The sequence below is a fragment of the Sturnus vulgaris genome, chromosome 10 (assembly GCF_052056855.1).
Source record: "Sturnus vulgaris isolate bStuVul1 chromosome 10, bStuVul1.hap1, whole genome shotgun sequence".
NCBI lineage: Eukaryota > Metazoa > Chordata > Aves > Passeriformes > Sturnidae > Sturnus > Sturnus vulgaris.
Genome location: NC_142252.1, coordinates 18,101,250 through 18,120,536, shown reverse-complemented (window position 1 = coordinate 18,120,536; position 19,287 = coordinate 18,101,250). Strand labels below are relative to the sequence as shown.

At 51.3% G+C, this 19,287-nt stretch overlaps 1 protein-coding gene and 1 long non-coding RNA gene across 6 annotated transcripts in view; one reads left to right on the top strand and one right to left on the bottom strand.

Moving 5' to 3' along the window:
* The window catches only part of LOC148222691 (uncharacterized), a 236,737-nt gene that overhangs the window by 203,911 nt on the left and 13,539 nt on the right, over positions 1-19,287 (top strand). The window lies entirely within an intron of this gene.
* On the bottom strand, positions 11,742-18,629 carry LOC148222692 (uncharacterized). 5 transcript variants are annotated; one of them, XR_015805603.1, is made up of 4 exons: positions 17,789-18,629; positions 17,093-17,165; positions 13,815-14,011; positions 11,742-12,386 (listed from the first exon to the last, which is right to left on the bottom strand). XR_015805603.1 is itself a non-coding variant. In XM_088170489.1 (3 exons), the coding sequence occupies exons 1-3, from the start codon at positions 18,037-18,039 to the stop codon at positions 14,000-14,002; spliced, it is 336 nt and encodes a 111-aa protein (XP_088026615.1). In that variant the 5' UTR covers positions 18,040-18,629; the 3' UTR covers positions 12,409-13,999. The 5 variants fall into 5 exon arrangements, 2 of the variants coding, with proteins under 2 accessions (XP_088026615.1, XP_088026613.1); XM_088170489.1 differs by lacking the exon at positions 11,742-12,386 and having other exon boundaries at positions 12,409-14,011; XM_088170487.1 differs by lacking the exons at positions 11,742-12,386; positions 13,815-14,011 and adding an exon at positions 16,803-16,997.

The window sequence follows — 19,287 nt, the reverse complement described above, 5'->3', positions numbered from 1 at the left end:
AGTACGATTTGGAATATATGTAGTTGAAACCTGATATCCCTTGGACGGATTCCTTACATCCATCCATCCATCCATCCATCCATCCATCCATCCATCCATCCATCCATCCATTTATCCATTTAGGGAGGATAACCCAAAGCATTTTACATGTACAGCTGAACAGTTTTATTTTTAAAGTGCTACTTAGAGGAACGCCATTGTCCACTGCTCATTTTAAATTCAACACATTCAATAACGCCATTTACACCTAAACCATTATCCTGGGCTTTCGTTTATGGCAGCTGAAATGTGTAGCAGAGCTCATGGGTGTGTTTTTATTTTGGTTACTGAAGACCTTTGGGGCTCTCCGTGGTTTCTCTCTCGTGATTTGTTGTGTATTTTACAGCCAGAGTGATGCTCGGCCCAAGAGCGCCAGTGTAATATTTCCCTAACCTTCTACAGAGCCGAAGTGAACCCAAGGATAAGATTATAGTTTCCCCTGTGATTTTTTATGGCTTTTTAAGTACTGGGGTGTTAAAATATTTTGCGGAACTGGAGAGGTAGATTAGCAGGGTTTCTTGCCAAAGCTGGGAAGCTGGTATTACAGACTGTCCCAGGGGGAAATCGCTCACATTAACCACTAAATGAATATTTGACAAGGGCTCATTCGGGGGTATTATTACTACAAACGGGTCCCTACTGGACTTTCCAAGGGTCAAAGAGCAATGGTTCAATTAATTATTTAGACTGTTAGTAGATTTGGTTGTAATAGCTGTACTTATTTCTGCAACCGACAGCTTCTTGCGGTGGGGGATCTGGGGAGAGGCTCTGCCTCGCAGCCCCGGCTCCCGCCCGCGGCTCTCGCTTGCCGACAGACATTTCTTGGCCGAAACCACGTTTTGATTCCTTGAGATGCCCACCGGTGCCGGGTGGGACATCAGGGGTGACGGTGATCCCCACAGCAGAGTGTTTTCTCTCAATTAATTCCTCCCCGTCCCCAACGGGCAACAGAGCTGGATATCTGCCTCCGAAAAGGAGGTAGATAGCCCAGCAATTTAAGTAGTATATAATGTAGGTCCTACTGAAAGAAAGAGGCCCATTACTGATAGGCGTGATTAGATACACTTCAGTCATTTAAATCCTGATCTAACTCAAATACTAAAATATAAAACCTGCTTCGGTGGTTGTGAGATTTCCGAGTATATATGCAAAATGCTGACATCCTGATGGCAGAAGAGCTTCGACTTTGCGTTTTTAACGCCAGTCAGCCTCCCCTGACACTGTCGTCTCAACATTTTTCGTGGTGAGGAGGGGAGAGAGAAGGGAGGATTATTTTGTTTAATTTCAACAACAAACATATCCGTAGTAGTAGATACCAAAAAAAAAAAAAAAAAAAAAAAAAAAAAAAAAAAAAAAAAAGGCAAAAAACCCCCAAAATAACATTGGGAGTGTGCGATTAGGTGACAATAATGTATGTTGAATGAATAAGAGATAAGCTGCAAGGGGGGAGAGGGAAGCAGTAATTACAAACCCAATTCATTCAGCTTTTCAGGACTTTTGTTGTGGGAGCTCCATTGACGGGCTTCGAGCTGCCAGTTTTCTCACATTAAAAAGAACTGATCAGCGCCTCAGGGGGACAAGCAACACCGCTTAACTGCATAGTGATGGGGTCCTCATTTAGAGCCATTACAACAAGAAAATTAAACAGAGCCTTTGTGTGCACCAGGTTTACTTTTCAATTGCTGACAGTTTATAGCTAACTGCTCAGAGATTTAAGTTTGATTGCGGTTTGATCGCCTGCTAGTTAGCACCGCCGCTATTTTAGTTTTGGTAATTAAAACCAGTTTTTCTGACGATGGCACGGGGAATTGCGAGAGTTTGGTACTATTTTGCTTTTGAGGAATCAATTCTCTTGGCGAGGACGTACAGCGCTACAGTGAGTGTGGGGGCTGGTTCACTTGCGAACTGGAAAGAAAAGGAGCTCGGGGTGGAAATTCCCGGAGCTGCGCGTTTGGCTGTGTCAGAGCGGGAGGGTGAGCTCCGTGCGGGGCCCGGCCAGCCCTACCCGGGGACCGCGGCCGCTCCGGGGCTCGGCGGAGCCTCTGCGCCGGCAGGTGCGGGCGGGCGGAGCGGCGAGGAGGAACAAAGCGAAACCCTGAACCTCGCGGGATAGTTTTGGAGCTTTGCTGCGGAGTTCGCAGAGGGTTTGCTGCGGCTGAGCAGTGTGTGAGAGCGCGTGTGTGAGTGTGACTGAGTGTGACTGAGTGTGACTGTGTGTGACTGTGTGTGACTGTGTGTGCGTGTGCTTGTATCCGTGTGCGCCTGTGCGTACAGGGGGAGGGGACGCGCCGAAACAAGCTGCAATTTTTCATTACAATTTAGCAGTGTTGGAGGAGAGCACGGACAGCCCTTCCCGTGCAGTGTGGTGTGGGTTCGGGCCCAGCTGTCCCGGAGGAGACGCCTGGGCAGCTGCAGCCCTGTCGGCAGGAGCGGGGGGCGGCCCGTGGGCGGGGGGTGCTCGCTGCGAGCGCTCGCGGGGAACGGAGCGAGGCCGGAGAAGTTTCTGCAGGAGTTTACCGCTGGCTCATCCCCTGCCTCAGCGTGCTGCCTCGCAGGACCTCTACCATGTGGGCGAGAGCTTGTACAGCGTGGCTTTATGTTTTGGTTTTCTAGTTGTGGTTTGGTTGGGTTTTTTTGTTGTTGTTGTTGTTTTTTTTCCTGTAATTTATCCCTTTTAAATTTAATTCTCTTAGGATTTCTCTGTGTTTTGTGCCCGTCCCTACCCTACCCCTGATAAAAGCGCCTTTCTCTCCCTCCCTCCCTCCTTCCCTCCAAGCGTGTTTCAGACTCAAATCACCGAGCGTTATTCCAAGGCAGTTGCCTTCTTCAGAGGAGTGAGGTGGCCGCAGCTTGTCAGGGTCTCCGAGGGGGGTAGGGAGACTGTCAGGCCGCCTCCGCGGGGCCCGGCCGAGCTCGATGGGGCCGAAGCGGCGATGCCGCCGGTTCCTACAAGCTCTGGGGACAGTGGGCCGCCGGGGGAGGGCTGTGAGCCCTGGGGCACGGAGCTAGGCTGTGTCCTGTCGTCTCCCCACAGTGCGTCCCTCTGTCCGGAGCCCAGCGGCAGGCACAGCGCTGCTCCGGCCCCCGGCCGGGATGTGCCCCCGCTCCCGGACAGGCGGCCGGTGCCCCCGGGAACGGGAGGGGAGGCCCGGCCCCCCGCGGGCTCCCCCGCCCCGGGTCCTCGGTGACCCCATCATCTCTGCAGCAGTTAGGGCTGATGACGTAATGTGGGCGCTTCCCCCCCCCCCCTCCACAAAATCGTGATTAACGGCAGGGGATGGGGAGGGGTAGAGGGGGGAATCCCACCGGGTGCTGAAAAGACACGGGCCTCTGCAAGGCTTTCCCGCGGGAAGGCTCCGCAGGGGTGTCTTGGCACACCAGCTCACACTCACGCACACTCACAACTCACACGCGTTCCAGGCTGAGAGGCTGATCCTGCAAACCCGGCCTCCCATCCTGCGGGAAGCTCCCAGCGCTGGGGCTGCCGGTCCGAGTGAGCCGACCTTACTCGGGCGAGTAGGGACGCCCGGGGCCGGAGCCGGCTTAATTAGAAGCAAGTCCCGCAGCGCTCTGCAGGGCGGCCAGGCCGGGTTCCGGGAGCGGGGCTGGGGCTGGGGCTCGGGCTCATCCCCACGCTGCCCCCAGCTACTGGGCTCCGGTGCCACCGGAGAAACTCTCCAACCTGTCCTTCTGGCACCGCTGGGAATGATGGTTCCTTTAAGCTCTTACAAATTGCAGAAGTTGAGGAAGACAGGGAAATAATTAATGTATTAAAACAAGCAGCGAATTCCTCAGGAGGCACCTTATCAACTCCAGCCACACTGGCTTCATCCCTCCTCGTATGCTAATACCCCGTGACGTCATTGGCGCCAGATTGAATGTGAATCAGTTATGAAATTATTAGTTTTAGCTTAAAAAGCAATCTGGCTCTCCCGTGAGTGGGCTTTGCGTTGCTGCGGGTTCTCTCTCCGTGTCCTCCCCATGTTATGCACACACAGTAGTTGCGACTTTCCTGTCGCAATGAATCAATATTTCCAAAGCACACATCCTAACAGGGGGTGATGTAAAGAAACCCATAGATTAATTGGGTCCCGTTTCTGAGTCGGCTGTGTCTTCCTTATCGATACATACTTTACACCCGAAACCAGACAGTCGGATTTCCTCCTCCTTTTCAGGTAGGCAAGAGCTCCTTGTGATTTATTTCTGTTAAGATCCCACAGAGGGGGTGTTATTTTTTGCCAGCGCCTGCGAAAAAAATACCCAGGAGTTTGCTTTTGCTTTTGCTCGTGATGGAGGAAAATGGGCCAGAAAAGCGGGAAATACAGAAATTGTTTGGTTGGTTATTTGTTTATTTCAAATAGAAATATTTTTATTTAGAGTTTTGAAAACGAGAGCATCCCAGAGGTGGAGGGCCAAGGGATCTGAGCGGGGAACAATGAGAATTAACACCATTTCAATCGCTGAGGCCGCTCTAATTAGATGTCTAGGTCCGGCGAGATCAAATACCTGAATCTAAAACCCCTCGGCTCCGCTTCTTTCGCTTGCAAATGCTTCTGAAAAACGTTTCTTGAGGGAACCAAGCTACCCCCAAATTCCCCGGAGTCCCTTTCGAGGAGTTTTGCCGATAACAACTTTCTCCATGGGTTAGGGGGGCCGGCGCGTCCCCTCCCCGCAGCGGCCGCCGGCCCCGCCGCCCCTGCCCGACACCCCCGGTGCCACCCGCACACCCGCTCCCCCCGCAACTGCTGCAGGACACTTCGGGCTCTCCGGCCGTTTCTTTCTCCCTGTCTCCGGAGAGCTGCACTGCTCCCATGAATTATGAATAAACTCTCTCCTGGGGAGCCCCGCCACCGGCCCATCTCCGCTCCCGGGGCTGCGGAGCCCCGGCGTGGAAATGCCCCGGCCGTGGCAGGGGAAGTGGCGCCGGGCCCAGCTCCCTCTTCCAGCAGACCCCTAAGCAGGGAAGGAAAGAAGAAAAAAGAAAGAAGGGAAGAGAAAAAGAGAGAGAAAGAGAGAAAAAAAGAGAGAAAGCGAGAAAGAAAGAAAGAAAGAAAGAAAGAAAGAAAGAAAGAAAGAAAGAAAGAAAGAAAGAAAGAAAGAAAGAAAGAAAGAAAGAAAGAAAGAAAGAAAGAAAGAAAGAAAGAAAGAAAGAAAGAAAGAAAGAAAGAGAGAGAAAGAAAGAAAGAAAAGTTGTAACAGGCTGAGAAGTGAGTTTTCTGACTAATGAAATCCAAAATGAGCGGCGAATATAAAGTATTGTAAGATTGCTTCCCTGCCCCCCAGGCACTGATTGGCAATACTTTTTTTTTTTTTTTTTTTTTTTTTGTGCGTTGGTTTGAAAAGCAGGAAGAAATGTAATGAATTGAGTGCTGTCAGAGATGTCTTCTCTGTTGATGTGGTGAATGGCAGTAGCTCCCTGATCCAGTGCAGGTGCAGTAGAGCTGGGGAATAAAAGAGGGGGGCTCTCTGTTCAGTGGAAAAAGCACATTCCCTACAATAGACCACACACTGCCAGCCAGCACGGCATCAGCTCACACTCTCAGACTTTTTTTCGCCTCTTTCCACAGTCCTGAGCTCACAAAATGGCTATACATTAGCACTAGTTAGGGTTTGCTTTTAATGAACAGTTGTGACTCCTTTTGACCAACATTTAAATCTGCTGTGCTCTCTCTGAAGACAGGTCTGTTTTGATCACAGGTTTTAAAAAATGGCCCGTTTCCTAACAAGGCGGCTTATTCAGGGCCATCAGTTGCATTTGATTGCAAGAAAAAAAAATGGCTCTCGATTAATAAAACGCATTTCCCAAGTGCTTCTAACGGGGAAAGTTTTTACTTTTTTTTTTTTTTTTTAATATATAATAAAGTGTTGTGGAGAGGAGGAGACACACTGTTTTTAAATGGATGAGATGGTCTAATCCTATACACGAACGCATTTTAATCCTGTTTAGAGATAACCTGTCTCCTTTTTGGCTTAATATATTTTCCTTACACATGGATAAAAACTTCGCACTCTTATTAATTGGGTCCAGATTGTTTCTTCTTGGCTTATTTCCTTAATATTTTTAAACTTTTTTTTTTTTACCCTCTCCACGATCTGCTCAGAGTAAGCTAGGTTACACTTGGTTACACAAGTTTCATTCGAAATTATTTCCAGAGCGAGGGCTCACTCCTCAGCCAAGAGGACTGATTGATTCTGTCCCTCTCGCCTCGATTTGATGTGCCTCGTCCTATCGCGGCCAAGCCAATGAGCCGGGATTTTCATGGCATCTCGGAGCAGCCTTTGCTGATTCCACTTGCACCTAACCTGCAAGAAGTAGATTAAGCTCTTTTGGATATACTTGCTGATGCATTGCGCTGAGGAAAATTGCTCGGCGTTTGCTTATAGAAACCCACGTTACTGTGAATGTTCTTTTTTCCCCCTAATCGTGAGAACAAATAGCATCAGCTCTTGGAACAGTTTGGCAAAGCCATTCTTGCCTGAGTAGCGCTAAACGGGAGAAGCTGACAGCTACCCGGTTATTACCTGAGCTCCGAGTAACCCCCACCCCCGGGCGATAACAAAACGTGTTGGCAATAAATGACATTAGAACCAGCAGTCAGGTGCCGGTGGGCGCTTGGAGCACGTTTCCAGGGGGCAGATCCTGTTATCCCGCGCACAAAAAATGGACTTTGTCCACATAGGAGACAAGAGATCGATGCTCCTATATCATATCATCATATCACGCCGCATCAGATCATATCATATCGATAATCCTGTATGAAAAATAAGTCTCGTTTGCACTTTGCTCGGGACGTTTCAAACGCGCCGGAGCATCATCACCTGACAGCGCCTTCTTTACTGCCAACAAGTTGCAGCTCCCCCAGCCCCAACCTTGGCCCCGTGGCAGCTCACCAACAATCGCAGCAGAGTTTTGCCGGGGGTGCCGGTCCCTGCCGGGGCCGGGGGCGCGGGGTGCCCGGCCCCGCCCGGGGAAGGGGCTGCGCCCCGCCGCTGCTCCCCGCGCCACCGGACAGCCTTTGTGTCCTCCTGCTGCACACACCCATAATTAATCCTCCTTCTTACCGCTTACATCCCAGACCCAAGGGGCAACTCAAACCTATTTAGATCGCCTTGGTTGGTTGCACAAATTTAAGTGGCAAATGAGTTATAAACCTAATAACTGCTTTAATAAAAATAATTATTTGATTATGGCAGAGGAAATTTGCTAGAGTGCAGGGATGCGGCTGGGTTTGCATTTTGGTAGTGGTGAGGTTTCGTCTTTGCTTAGAACTCAAACGTCTTTAGAAAACGTTACACTGAAAAAAAAATCACAAACTCAAAATAAAATGGAAAACAAACAAAAAACATCCCAAAATCAAAATCCTAAAAGTTTTTACATAAAAAAATTTGCTCTGGTCCTCGGAGTACCGTGGAACACTTCCCGTAATATTCGAAAGAATAATTAATTCGTAAACAGAAAAATCAATACGAGATTTGGGTGGCTTTGAATTAATTGAAAACAATCAACACAGAGGACCATTAATCACAAACACTGGTACCTCTTTCGCTTTCTCCCGTTAAGGATAAAGTTTCTGCGCCTCTTTCAAGTGTATTTATGCTTCTGGTTTTACAAGAAAAAGTGAGGATGCAACAAGACCAGTCGCGTTGTCTTCTCTATACTTTTAACGCTAGCATATTGTTTGATTACTAATTCGAGTTAATATGATCTTTATGGCAACATAACAGTGGATAATTGGCCCTTTTTCTGAACAACAATGTAAATCACAATCGCTTTATTATTTAATAACGTCAAACGCTTCGTTGGATTGGCCCCGACAGAGAAGACCTTTTCTTTCTAGGCAGTGTTGTTGAGAAAGAACAATGCAGATCTAATTGTGGAGATTTCAGAAGTTGGCTCCTGTAAATGAACAGCTTAGATATGGAAGTTCCAGCAGATGTCTGCACTTTTCCCTGTGACAAACCTTGTAACCCCCCTTCCTCCCCCTCTGCCCCGTCCTCCCCCCTCCCCGACTTATTGAAGATTTTTTGTTCTCACATCCTAGCAACAACCTAAATCTTCCAGTCGCGAATACACCCCTTTCCCCTGGTTGCTATCCAGCCCTCAGATGGCCGCCTTAAGCGTACACACCAAATTAGCGCTTGGCCCAAGGAGCGCTCGCCCCTCGCTCGCCGCGGGCCCCCCCATCAGCTGCGGGCTGGGGGTGTCGGGCCGGCGGGGGCAGCCGGGGGGCTTGGGGCTCTCAGCGCTGCGCTTCGCCACCTTCTCGTCAGCTCTGTAAACGTGCCGGGGGCTTGTTTTGCAACACTTTAGAGCCGACTGCGAGATGTGCTCGACGTTATGTGCAGGGAGAAATGTCAGGGCCTGGCAGCGCCGGAGGGGTTCGGGACGGGCCACCCTCTGTCCTGGGGTGCTCCTGCCTCGGCCCCCTTTGTCCGGCCCCACTGACTCAAACCCTGCCGCTCCACCCCAACCCCAGCAGTGAGCCTTTCCCGGCTGCGGGGCCAGGGCTCCAAGGCAGAAGTTGAGCGACTTCTGTAAGGGGGGGGCGAACCCCAGCGCGCATCCGCTCTCCCGGCCGGTCCCAAAGCTGCGGGTTTTCCCCTTGCGCTGGAGGTGCCCTGCCCTGGATGGGCCAGTCGGGGCGGCGAGTCCCGCTCGCTCCCCTCCTCACCGCCGCCCCTCCGAGGACAATTCCGAGGAGAGAATTCGATTTGGCAAACTTTTGCAGTGGGCGCTGGCAGCGCTGCTGGGCCCCCGCCCCGTCCCAGCTCCCCCCGGCCCCAACAATGCGCGAGAAAGCCCCGACATGGTAGGGAGAGCAATGGGACGCGGCAGGGCCATGGGTGCCAGCCCTCCTCGCAGCCCAGCGCTGCCAGGGGTGTCAAGAGATGAGGCAGGTACACCGAATTCGGGATATTGTCCCTTGTTTTAGTGCGGGGTTTTTAATTAGTCGATTTTTGACAAGCCAACTAAATCCTCTAGTGATGCCAGTGCGGCGGAGCCCCTTTCAGCTCCCTGCCGGCGTGCTCCCCCAGCTGCCCGCGGCAGGAGCCACCAGGTCACAGCGGTGCAGGTCCCTGGTGCTGCCTCGGGGGTGCCCAGGGAGAGCCCCGGCATCTCGCCCGCTCAGCGGGGCACCAGGCACCGGCGGCACCGCAGCCTCACACCTGCGACGGGTGGGGGTTTTTGTTCGTTTGCAAGAACCCACTCGAGGGAAGTACTGAAAACACAGACCTGTTCACTAAAATTACCCGAAAAAGAAATCCAAGTTGAGTGACTAGCCCCGTCTGCAGCCGTGGGAAGCGGTTGATGAATCCCTGTTGACCTTTGAGCTTTTTCGCCTCGAGTGGGTAGAAAAATCTTGATTCCACCCCCCCCAGATTTCCCGGCTTGCTTGTTTGTTCTTACAACTTTGCTTTTCTCCGCTGACATCACCTGGCGGGGGGGAGCACCGAGCCCACTGGATGCTGCCCGTGGGAGTGCGGGAGCAGAGGGGGCGCAGGGAGGAGTGGGGGTCGCCAGAGCTCTCCCGACCGGCAGCCGCGGCCCCGCGGCGTGACAAGGGTTAACTGTGCCCGCTCCGGGTCTCTGCGCTGCCAGGGATGAAACTGCGCGACTTCCCCCAAATACCTCCGAGAGGAGAGCGAGTCCCGCAGCTCCGGGACCCAGCGGGCCGGGCCGGGCCGGGCCGGGCCGGGCCGGGCTGGGCTGGGGGCGGCCCAGGCGGCCGCCACTCCCCCGCAATGAGCTCATTTCCATGTCTGCGCCTCCCGCAACTGTGAGAAAATCCGCCAGGACATCCCGCGTGCCGATGCTGCCTGGGCTGCCCCGGTCGCCTTGGTGACAGAGCCTGGGGGGAGCTACATAAATAAAATAAATCGAAACTTTTCCTGGAGCTGGCTCATCGCAGGGAGAGAGGGATAACCCCGTGCCCACGCGTGTCGTTCGTGGGGCCGGGCATCCTGAACACCCGCCTGGAGCCGTGCGCGGGGTGGGGGCAGGGAGGGGCTGGTGCAAAAGTGCCCGGGGACAGTCCGGGAGGGGGAAGGGAGCGCTGAACAGCCCCACACTTATCAATAACAAGATGTATAAATATCAAAGTGAAGGAGCCCGAGTAAGTCTTTCTAGAAGAGCGGAGGAAGCTTAAGCAGCTTTCTTTAATGGTGATTTGTAGCTCTGTAAGGGGCACGGATAGCAAATACCCTGCAGGTGCATGTTGTAACACTGCCATCCGGACTTTAATGTAGATTACTCTCCAACTCGTTTGATCGGTCCTTTGAAACCCTTTACAATTGCCTGTGACGAACCGCCAGTCTCAGGTTTTTTTTTCTTTGAATAATGCCTTAAGGGTAAGTCCTCGGGGCTTTTAAAGATCTCCAGCACATTAAAAAAAAAAAAAAAAAAAAAAAAAAACACGTTAGGTTTTTACTTTAGAGCATGAGTCCATGTCTCTCAACTTGAGGCTGTTAACAGGCATCTTTTAAATCATTAATAATCTAATAACCATCAACTTTGGAAGGGAGATATGGGGACCTTCTAAAGACCTCCAAACATTTCTGTGGCACTTGGGAGTATATTGGTTAAAATTTAGGAGGCACACAGCCCATCCCTCCTGCTGAAGCCCTGGAGCTGGTGGGTCTCCAGTGTTTATGGACTCTCAGCTGGCTCAGTCTGTGCTGAAGGCCATTTCTCTGGACATCGAGAACCTCCCGGGGTGGGTTTGGAGAGCAAACCCGAAGAGGAGAAGCCCGGCCGGGGGGCCTCCCTGTTCCCCGCCCACGAACGTCCCGCAGCCCAGCCCTGCCCTGGGACCCTCGCCCCTGCTGTTTTGGTGCCTTCTAGCAAACAGTGAGCTGTTTTTGAGAGGGTTAAAAAAAAAAAAAAAAAAAAAAAAAAAAAAAGACTCGAAGACACAATAAATCCCTCAGATGTTTCCACTCTCCCAGAAAATAACGTTTAACCTTTAATATTTATTCGTTACTATTAATTCAAAAAAATAATTACTGAACTTTTGGCCCTTCAACTTCCACAAGCGGCGCTTTGTTTCTCTAAAATAAACTTGGGAGAAGCGATCCCTCCGTATCAAACCGGGGATTTGAATTAAAGGCCCATTTGGGACACTTGAGACTACAAAGGGTTACACATAAATAAATGCCACATTTGCCTATTGCAAAAGTTTTCTCTGTCCTTTCTCAGTCGCAACAGGGGAGGAAAAAGCCGTCGTTTATTATCTAGTGCTGAGCGGAGCAGCCCCTCCAGAATGTGCTCTTAGATTTGGCCGGCAGAAGAGGGACTCTTTATTTCCCCCCCCCTCCCCCCCAACAGCAGCTCCTTTTGTTCTCCAGATCTCTTTCCCAATTTCAAGCTTCACTTGCAGATCCTAAGTTTGTTTGTTAATGACGCTATTACCATCTGGCTCGTCCTACTTTCCAAAAGATATAAATCTTCCCAGTTTCATTGCCTACATTATCATCTAAGTGCCACCATAGCTGGAAGAAAAATATGCTTTCAAGGTTGCAAATTCTCTTGCACGGAGCAAGTTCTCCGGGAGCGGGGCTGCCGCCCGCCCCGCCGGGCTGCGGCCGCTTGGGAGGGATGCGGCCAAATGGATTTCACCTTGCAGCGATGCTGAGAGAAGGCGGCATTTAAGTTTTCCATCAGAAACTTAAGTGAATCTCCCCTCCGCCCCTCGCCCCCCCATCCCTCTTGGCCCCTTTTGTGGCTGTTTAATGCATCTGGCTACTTTGAACCGTTATCTTCCGCGGGGAGAGGGACGCCCGCCCGCCCGGCGGGGCGAGGGCAGGATGGGTCCTGCTCCTGGCAGGCTCCTGTTTGCCCTCACCCAGCGTGAACCCCCGTCTCTCCCACATGAGTACATATTCCATACGTGTGAATAAACCTTTCCCACAGGCGTTGTACAGTAAAGGGAAGAAAAGTTTGGGCTCCTCTTAGTGCAAAGCGGCTGCAGATTTGTGTGCGTTTAAGCATAAAGGGACGGGGGGAGGGCGAGAAGGGATGGGGGAGGGAGTTGGGTCGGTTTGTGTATGGGCTCCACAATGACTCTATTTATTCGCTGCAACCAGCCTGGGCAGATTGAATAGGCGAGAGAGAGACACTCAGCCTTCCCAACGCGTGGGCTTTGTGGGATCCAGTCCCCACTAGCAGATTTCGACTGCTAATTTCCCATTCTCAGGGGTCTCCTGCGAGGAGACACGGCCGTGCCCATCAGCTACGGCTCCCCTAAACACCGTCCGTGTTTCTGGTCCTTAACCTCTCCGCTTACAAGTTTAGCGTCAGGAGAAGTTTAATCATTTATTGTTTCTTTGCTGGATCTCCGGCAATGTTTCTGTGGAATCAAAAAAAAAAAAACAACAACCAAATATTTTATTTGATTATGTGTATATGCACACACACACATACTATTGTCAAGTGAGAGAAAAGATACTCCTTTAATATTGGAAAGAAACCCTGGGATTTTTTTTCCCGAGTGATCTGATTGTTATAAATAATTACGGATGAAAAGAAAACTCACTTATTATGCACTTCTAATACTGTGACTGCACAAGAGAGAAAGAGGGCCAAACCAGTGATTAATTAATATCGCACTGGCGTAGCTATTTTCTCGCGAAAGGCCTTTCCCCCCTCGCTGCTGCTGAGTTATCATTCCAGCTCGAGTCATGTGTAGCCAGGAAGGGATCTTGTTTATAAATTTATATGACGACCTTTTCTTTGTGTGTGCTCTAAAGTTGATATGGACAAATTGCAGAGGTATACAATTTAAGTAGATGCACTTTTAATCACCGATCATTAAAATGGTTATGTTAAATATACTCAATTACATGCATGACTTCACCCTAACAGTACTTTCTATTCTCCCAGCTGCTCACGTATTCCTTAACTATAGTCAGCAGAAGAAACTCGATTATGCTGAATCCATACATTTCTATGGATTTCATCAGCCTAATTAATGCTTCAGTGTGGTCCATGTGTCTGAATGGTCCCTTTGCTATTACTTGGGTAAGGAGGCAGTGCTGGAATGCAGAGGGTCTTTCTTTCAAAGATACCCATGGGGGTCACTCTAGGACTCTAATGGCAAAGGTAGCAAGTGTTAAATAGCAGAAACATGCAGAGAAAGGGAAGGCAGCGATGTAAAAGGGACATTGATACTGTAGGTATGCCCAACAGGTCAGTGATGATAATTAAAACGCTTAAAGAAGAAAAGGTAAATGGAAAGCTTCCACAATTCGCAGCATGCCTGGTTAAAAGCAAACGAACCAGCGCAAAGAAACGCACCTCTCTGATCCTGACGGGAAAAAAAAAAAAAAAAAAAGTTGACATCAGATTTTTAGACTAAATAACTACTAGGGGAGCCTCTTCTGTGAGCACGGCGTTTGAATGTCCCGTCCCTTCTCTAATTTTCTCTTCGAAATGCAACGTGTCAGAGAGAGGATACCCGGCCGGGCAGAGCGGGCGCTCCCACGCTGCCGGTCCTGGCAGCACCGGGGCTTCCTGCAGTTCCCCGTCACTGCAGATGCACAGGGAGCTGGGGGAAGGAGCTCTCCCCCTCCTCTACACTGCTTTCTTCCGAAACGAAGAAGCGATTAAAATGTAGGGGATGTTGCAGCCTTAGGGGAAACAGCCAATGGCTGCTTTTATAACACATCTTCCCATCTTAGCATTTAGCGGGATATAAAAGGCACGCGTCCTGCTATTCCAGCAACATTTTAATCGAAGAGAAATGCATCGAGATTTTTTTCTTTTTGTTCGCTCCCACCTGTTGTAGTAGAAGACCAGCTGATCACACCTTTCTCTCGCTGCTGGGAGAGGTGAGAGAAAATCAGAACTCTTTCTTGTCGCCCACTGCTCTGCCAAAAAGGTGTTGGAGCCCGCATCTTTTCCCTGTTTCTCCACCAAACAATCTACTGCTCGATTGTCCTAACTTCGAGTTGGTGCCTCGCTTCAGCCTTCATCCTTCAAGTGGAGAGAGAAAGCAGGGAAGATTTCAGATCTATAACCAAATTATAACCTAGGAACTTTATGCTTGTCATGCTAATTTAATGACTTTTATAGTAAGTGTAGACTTTCTGTCTTTTGAAATTAGCTCTTCAAAACGCTTTGTGTAATGACAGGCACTAGACATAAGAGACAAATGCACAAGCAATAGTAGGATAATAATCTGGCAAACACTGCGCCATTTAATATTAAAATGGAGAACAAAGTGCGTTAGATTTCAGCGTAGAGGTGCATCATTGTCTGATGCCATTGGTGCACACCTGGGCTCCAGAATGACCCGAGGAGGAGAAGGGGTGTCCTCCCACAGCCGCCGTGCCTGGGTTCTCCTGGAAAATGAGCAAGTACCAGATGTGCAGTACAAAATAGTCCTTCACCTAATGCCGAGTTCCTTTGCTTTCTGGTGGTGTTCACACGTGCCTGCGTGCTGTAAACATCCTGATTTCCACAGGCTGGTTCTGCTGGGCCCGGCCTCCCGCTCGGTTCCCGGCGGGGGCGTGTGGGAGGGTGAACATGCTGCGCTCGCACTGCAAGGCTCTGAACGTACACATCCTCTCCCTCCTTAAGAGCATTTCTGTGCTCACATGCTATGAGTGGTCCAGAAATCTGTCCAAGAGATGGTCTTGATAACAAAGGGAAGAGTAAACCCAAAGCTATAGGTGTATTACAATCTGGGCGACTCACTCATTGCCTATAATCGTAAATAAGGTAAGTTCACACGACGATCGAGTGACGAGGAAACAAGAGCCCCATTTTAATCAGGTGGTTATCTCTCCTTGGTGGAGATCAGAGCTCCATTGCTCCTGGCCTTCTCATTGTGCCCCCCTGCTGGAAATGACAACTCCTTCAGAAATAACCAACTTGGTCCCTGGATGGGATTTCAGCTCTTTTGCACTACATATGTACCAATTGTCATTTTACAGCTACAGCGAAACCCCTAAATTATATAAGTGTATAAACTCGGCTGCATTAAATCCCTCCTTTTGGATAGCCTCAAGGTTGGAGAGTATATTACTGTAAGCCAGAGAAGACTTAAATAATATCCGAATGGAGATTGAAACGTAGTGGCACTTAGGCACACTTCTTGTCTCAGCTACAGAGATTTCATTTTTCCCCTTTAGGGTCTTATAATATTACAAATGCAAAGTTTCCTTATGTCAAATCCAACTATCTGAAATCCTGTTTCTTGATTGAGCCTCCGGGGCCCTTTTTAATGAGGATAAAACCCACAAAGATACAATCAAACACCATAGCCTGACCGAAGCAGAGTTTATCGTTCATCCGAGTGAGCTTCCTAATTTGAAACTAAAGCCTTCCCCTTCCAGAAAGCATCTGAACATGCTGTGTGAGTTGTTTTCCTGCGCATGTGTACGGGCAATCGGGGTGTGCAGCAGGGACAGGGCCCTAGGGCAGTGTTTACCCCGCGGCTTGGAGCACACCCTGCCCACGGGTTGGTGTTTCCACTCAAGCCGATATGAAAGTAACCATTTCGGTGGGAGCCCCGTGCCCACGGGAGCTGCCTGATGCCGCCCAGGAGCATGGCCGGGCCGGGGACTCTGCCCGGGGCCCTCATCATCCCTCGTTCCCCCGTGGGGCACCCCGAAAAGGCTGCGCTGAGCCCCTTTTTGGGCAGCGCTGCCAGCTCTGGGAGAGGGGCACGGCCTCCGCGGGGATCGCCCTGCAGAGCCCCGCACCAAGCCCCCCAAAGCTGCGTTTGTCGGGAGGGGGCCGCCTTCCCCCTTCTCCAGCCCTCGCAAGAGGGTCAGTGGTTTAACCAGGCGTCACCAGGACTTCGTTTTATCCCCGGTCCACTGAAGCGTGTGGCTTTTAGTGACTGATGGCTGCTGTGGCTGTACGCGGCACAGTTGCTCTCACGGTGCGTGCTCCAGATGGGCACGTCCCGCAGGCTCGGGGCGGGGGGGCACGGCCGCTTTGGAAAGGCCACCGAGACACTGAGATTTGTTCTGGGTCAACCCTCCCCTAACGCCAAAGTTGGGAAACAACTTTCGCAGCGTGTGTCGGGAAGGGAGGGAGCGGCAGTGGAGCGGCAGCGGGTGCCGCGGTGCGGGGCGCGGACTCTCGGGGCTGCCGAGGCCGGGGGCCACCGTGGCTGGGGGGTCTCCCCCCACCAGCCCCGGCGCATCGCCCCCGTCCCTCTTCCTCCCCGAGCCCCGGACGCGCAGACAGCACATTTCCAAACTTTGAAATGCCAAATCACGTTATTGCTGTGGCAGGAGGCTGCTTTCGTATCTGTGACAGCTGAGTTTTCCCCATCGATTATGTGACACTGCAGTTCATTTACACAGCTCAAAAGCTTAAAGACACTGAAGGAGCCCCCGGTTTAACCCGAAATCCTAACAGAAAGTGAATCAACTTTCTGGCCAGTGTTTAAACTGATAGATCAAAACTTAATTTGGAGAGACAGAAAGGGAGAGAAACGACAGCACGGATTTATCTTGCCGGGCGTCCTTCGCTGAAACTTTAGAAACTGCAGCGTGGAAAATCCAGGGCCGAGATGCTAATGAGAAGGAGCGCGTTGGGTGTTCAGGGATGTTATATATTTCAGAACTCAGATTACAGCTCCTGATTTTTTTGTGGGAGTGTGTGAAATACGTGCGTGATCCGAGGCTGCCCGGGTGGCACCAGGCTCCGGGGCGTCTCTGCTCTCGGGGTCGGGCAGAATTTCCCGGCCGGGCAGGAGCCTCCCGGGCTCGCCCAACCGGAGCGCCTCGGCCTCGCCACCGGGCAGCAGGGAGGGCTTGGGGAAGACGGAGTGCTGGGAGGGTGGCATTTTCCTCTCTCCCATGGGGACGGGATCGTCTCCCTTATACTGCCGGGTTCTCCCCTGGGCTTCCTTAGTGGGGGCTTTCCAGGAGCCAGCTCAGCGCCCGGTCCCTGCCGCTCCCTCCCCCGTCTTCGCCGAGGTTTCATTACTTGCTGTTAGTGCCTGGAAACAATAAAGGATGTGGGACTGGGCTTTTATTGATTATTTGTCACCCTGTATTTGTCAGTTTCAATAACTTTTCCTGAAGTTTTACTTACGGGCACTTGAGCTTTCGGATTAGGCCAGCTCTGCGGATTGCAGTGAGGGGTAATTATCCGCTGGCCTGCTTCCCTGCAGCCGGAGAGAAAAGAGCATTAACGTATAGAATGGGCAGGATCCGGCCTGAGCCCCCCCTAAAGCGCTGCCCGGGCGAGAGGCGGGAGCAGCCAGGAGCAGCCGCGGCCCCGCCAGCTGCCCCCGGCCCCCCCGCCGCCCCCAGCCCCGGGGTGCAGCGAGCCCGCTCTGCTTCTCGGGGGCCCGGGCCGGGGGGCTCCCCCAGGCAGCCCGAGCCCCCCCTTCCCTCGGTTTAGAGGCCAGAGATCAGCCCTCCAGAGACGGTCCCGCTCCCGGGAGGGGGGACCCACGACGCTGGGGCCCGAACCGGGGCTCTCGGCTGCGGCCAAATCCCCGGGATTCAATTAAAAAGCTGGCTCGCGCCGCTGGCGGGGAGGCGAAGCCGGGGGATTTGTATTATGAAGATCGACTCTTCAAAACTGCCCGCCTGGCAGCCCGGCCGCGCTCCTGCCGGCCGAGGGGACCCGGCTGTCCCGGGCGGCCCGGCCGGAGCCCCGGGAGCGGCAGCGGAGCCGGGCCGGGGGCTGCGGGGACCTGCGCAAAACGGGCGGGGCAGCGGCGCCCTCCTCTCTCGCAGTGTTTTCAGAGAGCGGAGTCAAATCTTCCTCGAGAGAAAACACCTTATTCCTGGCCATCTTCCTCCTCTGAGAAGTTTCCTACGTCTCCCAAGCTCTGCCCGCTGCTCCAAACGCGCTCCAGCCATACACATTGTAAGCACGCTAAAGGCGAGCATCATCGTTCCGCGGGCTGGCAGGTTGCCTATCGTGGCGAGGATAGCGTTTGATGTGCTGTATCTCATGCCACTGCAAGCTAAGAGACAAGCGAACACAGAGTGCCCAGTTACACGGGATTTAATTACAGCGGAATGCATTCTCCATGCTGATTAGGAGCAAAATCAATCGGGGGCTTATTTGCCACAATGAACCAATAAAAACCCAATTTATTAAAGCAATAATCTCAGCCCCAAATGGTCTAAATATTATTGTTTCAATGGCATTGAGGGAATTTGGAGTGAAAATGTTACACAGAGAAGATCAGGGAGTCCTACTCCATGAATTTAGTAGGAGTTTCTAACCTCATTCCAGGAGCTCACTTTCTGGCTCAGAGATCTTGGAAGAAGGGGGCCAAATTAGGCTATTCAAGGTCCAGGTGTCTGTGTCACTGTAGTACCTACAAGGCAAGATGTTCTGTGGTCTGCAGCTGCCTGTGCTGAGGCAAACATGGTGAACAGCTTCCTACCAGATCTTACTGATTTCCTGCTTTCCAGTGATTTATATGTGAAATTCCTGGAGGAGGGTAGGCCGCACAAAGATCCCCAAGTTATAGGCTGACATAAAAGCCTTGTGATATTGAAAAACAGCACACAATGTGACAAAAAATTCTCTGGTAGGGGTGAGGGGGAAAGGGATTTCCTCAGGAGGGTGCTGAGCGCATGGGGATATTGGGGCACCGTGGTGCCCTTTGTTTCCTTCTCCCACATGAAATCAGTCCAAGCCATGGCACCTCACAGTGTGCAGGGTCCCCCCCGGGCACTCGGTGGGAGGCTGGAGGGAGAGGCAGCACTGGTGGGCCAGGTCACCCTGGGAACTGCAGGGTCCACCAGAGCTTAAAGTCTGTGACTCAGGAGATGCTGATTTTGCTTTACAGCTTTCTGTAACTCCAGTCATCTCTGTCCCAAACCGGAGAGGACCTCATTTCCTGCTCAGTGCTGTGCCAACCACAAGGTCTTTTCATAAGGCTGCCAGGGGTGCCTGGCTGCGGGAAGGACAGTCAGTGTTTGTCACCAGGGAATGAGCTGGCATCATAGCTCTGATCTGAGTCAACAACCTGGCTAGCCCTGAGCATGACTTCATAAATCATGGTATCTAATTGAAAGGCACATGCTTATATATGCAGTGTTGTTCAAAAAGAAAAAAAACAGAATTTAACAAACACTTTTTTCTTCCCACTAGCCTATTGATCAGTCACCTGATTGTTTCAATTTACATTATTTCATGCAGAGAAAAAAAGAGAAAGTATAAAAACATCTTGTATAGACATAACAAAAACACAAATAAAAAAATCATCTCCTAATAAGAGGCTTAGCCTTTTTCTAACACATCCTTAATAATAGGGAAAC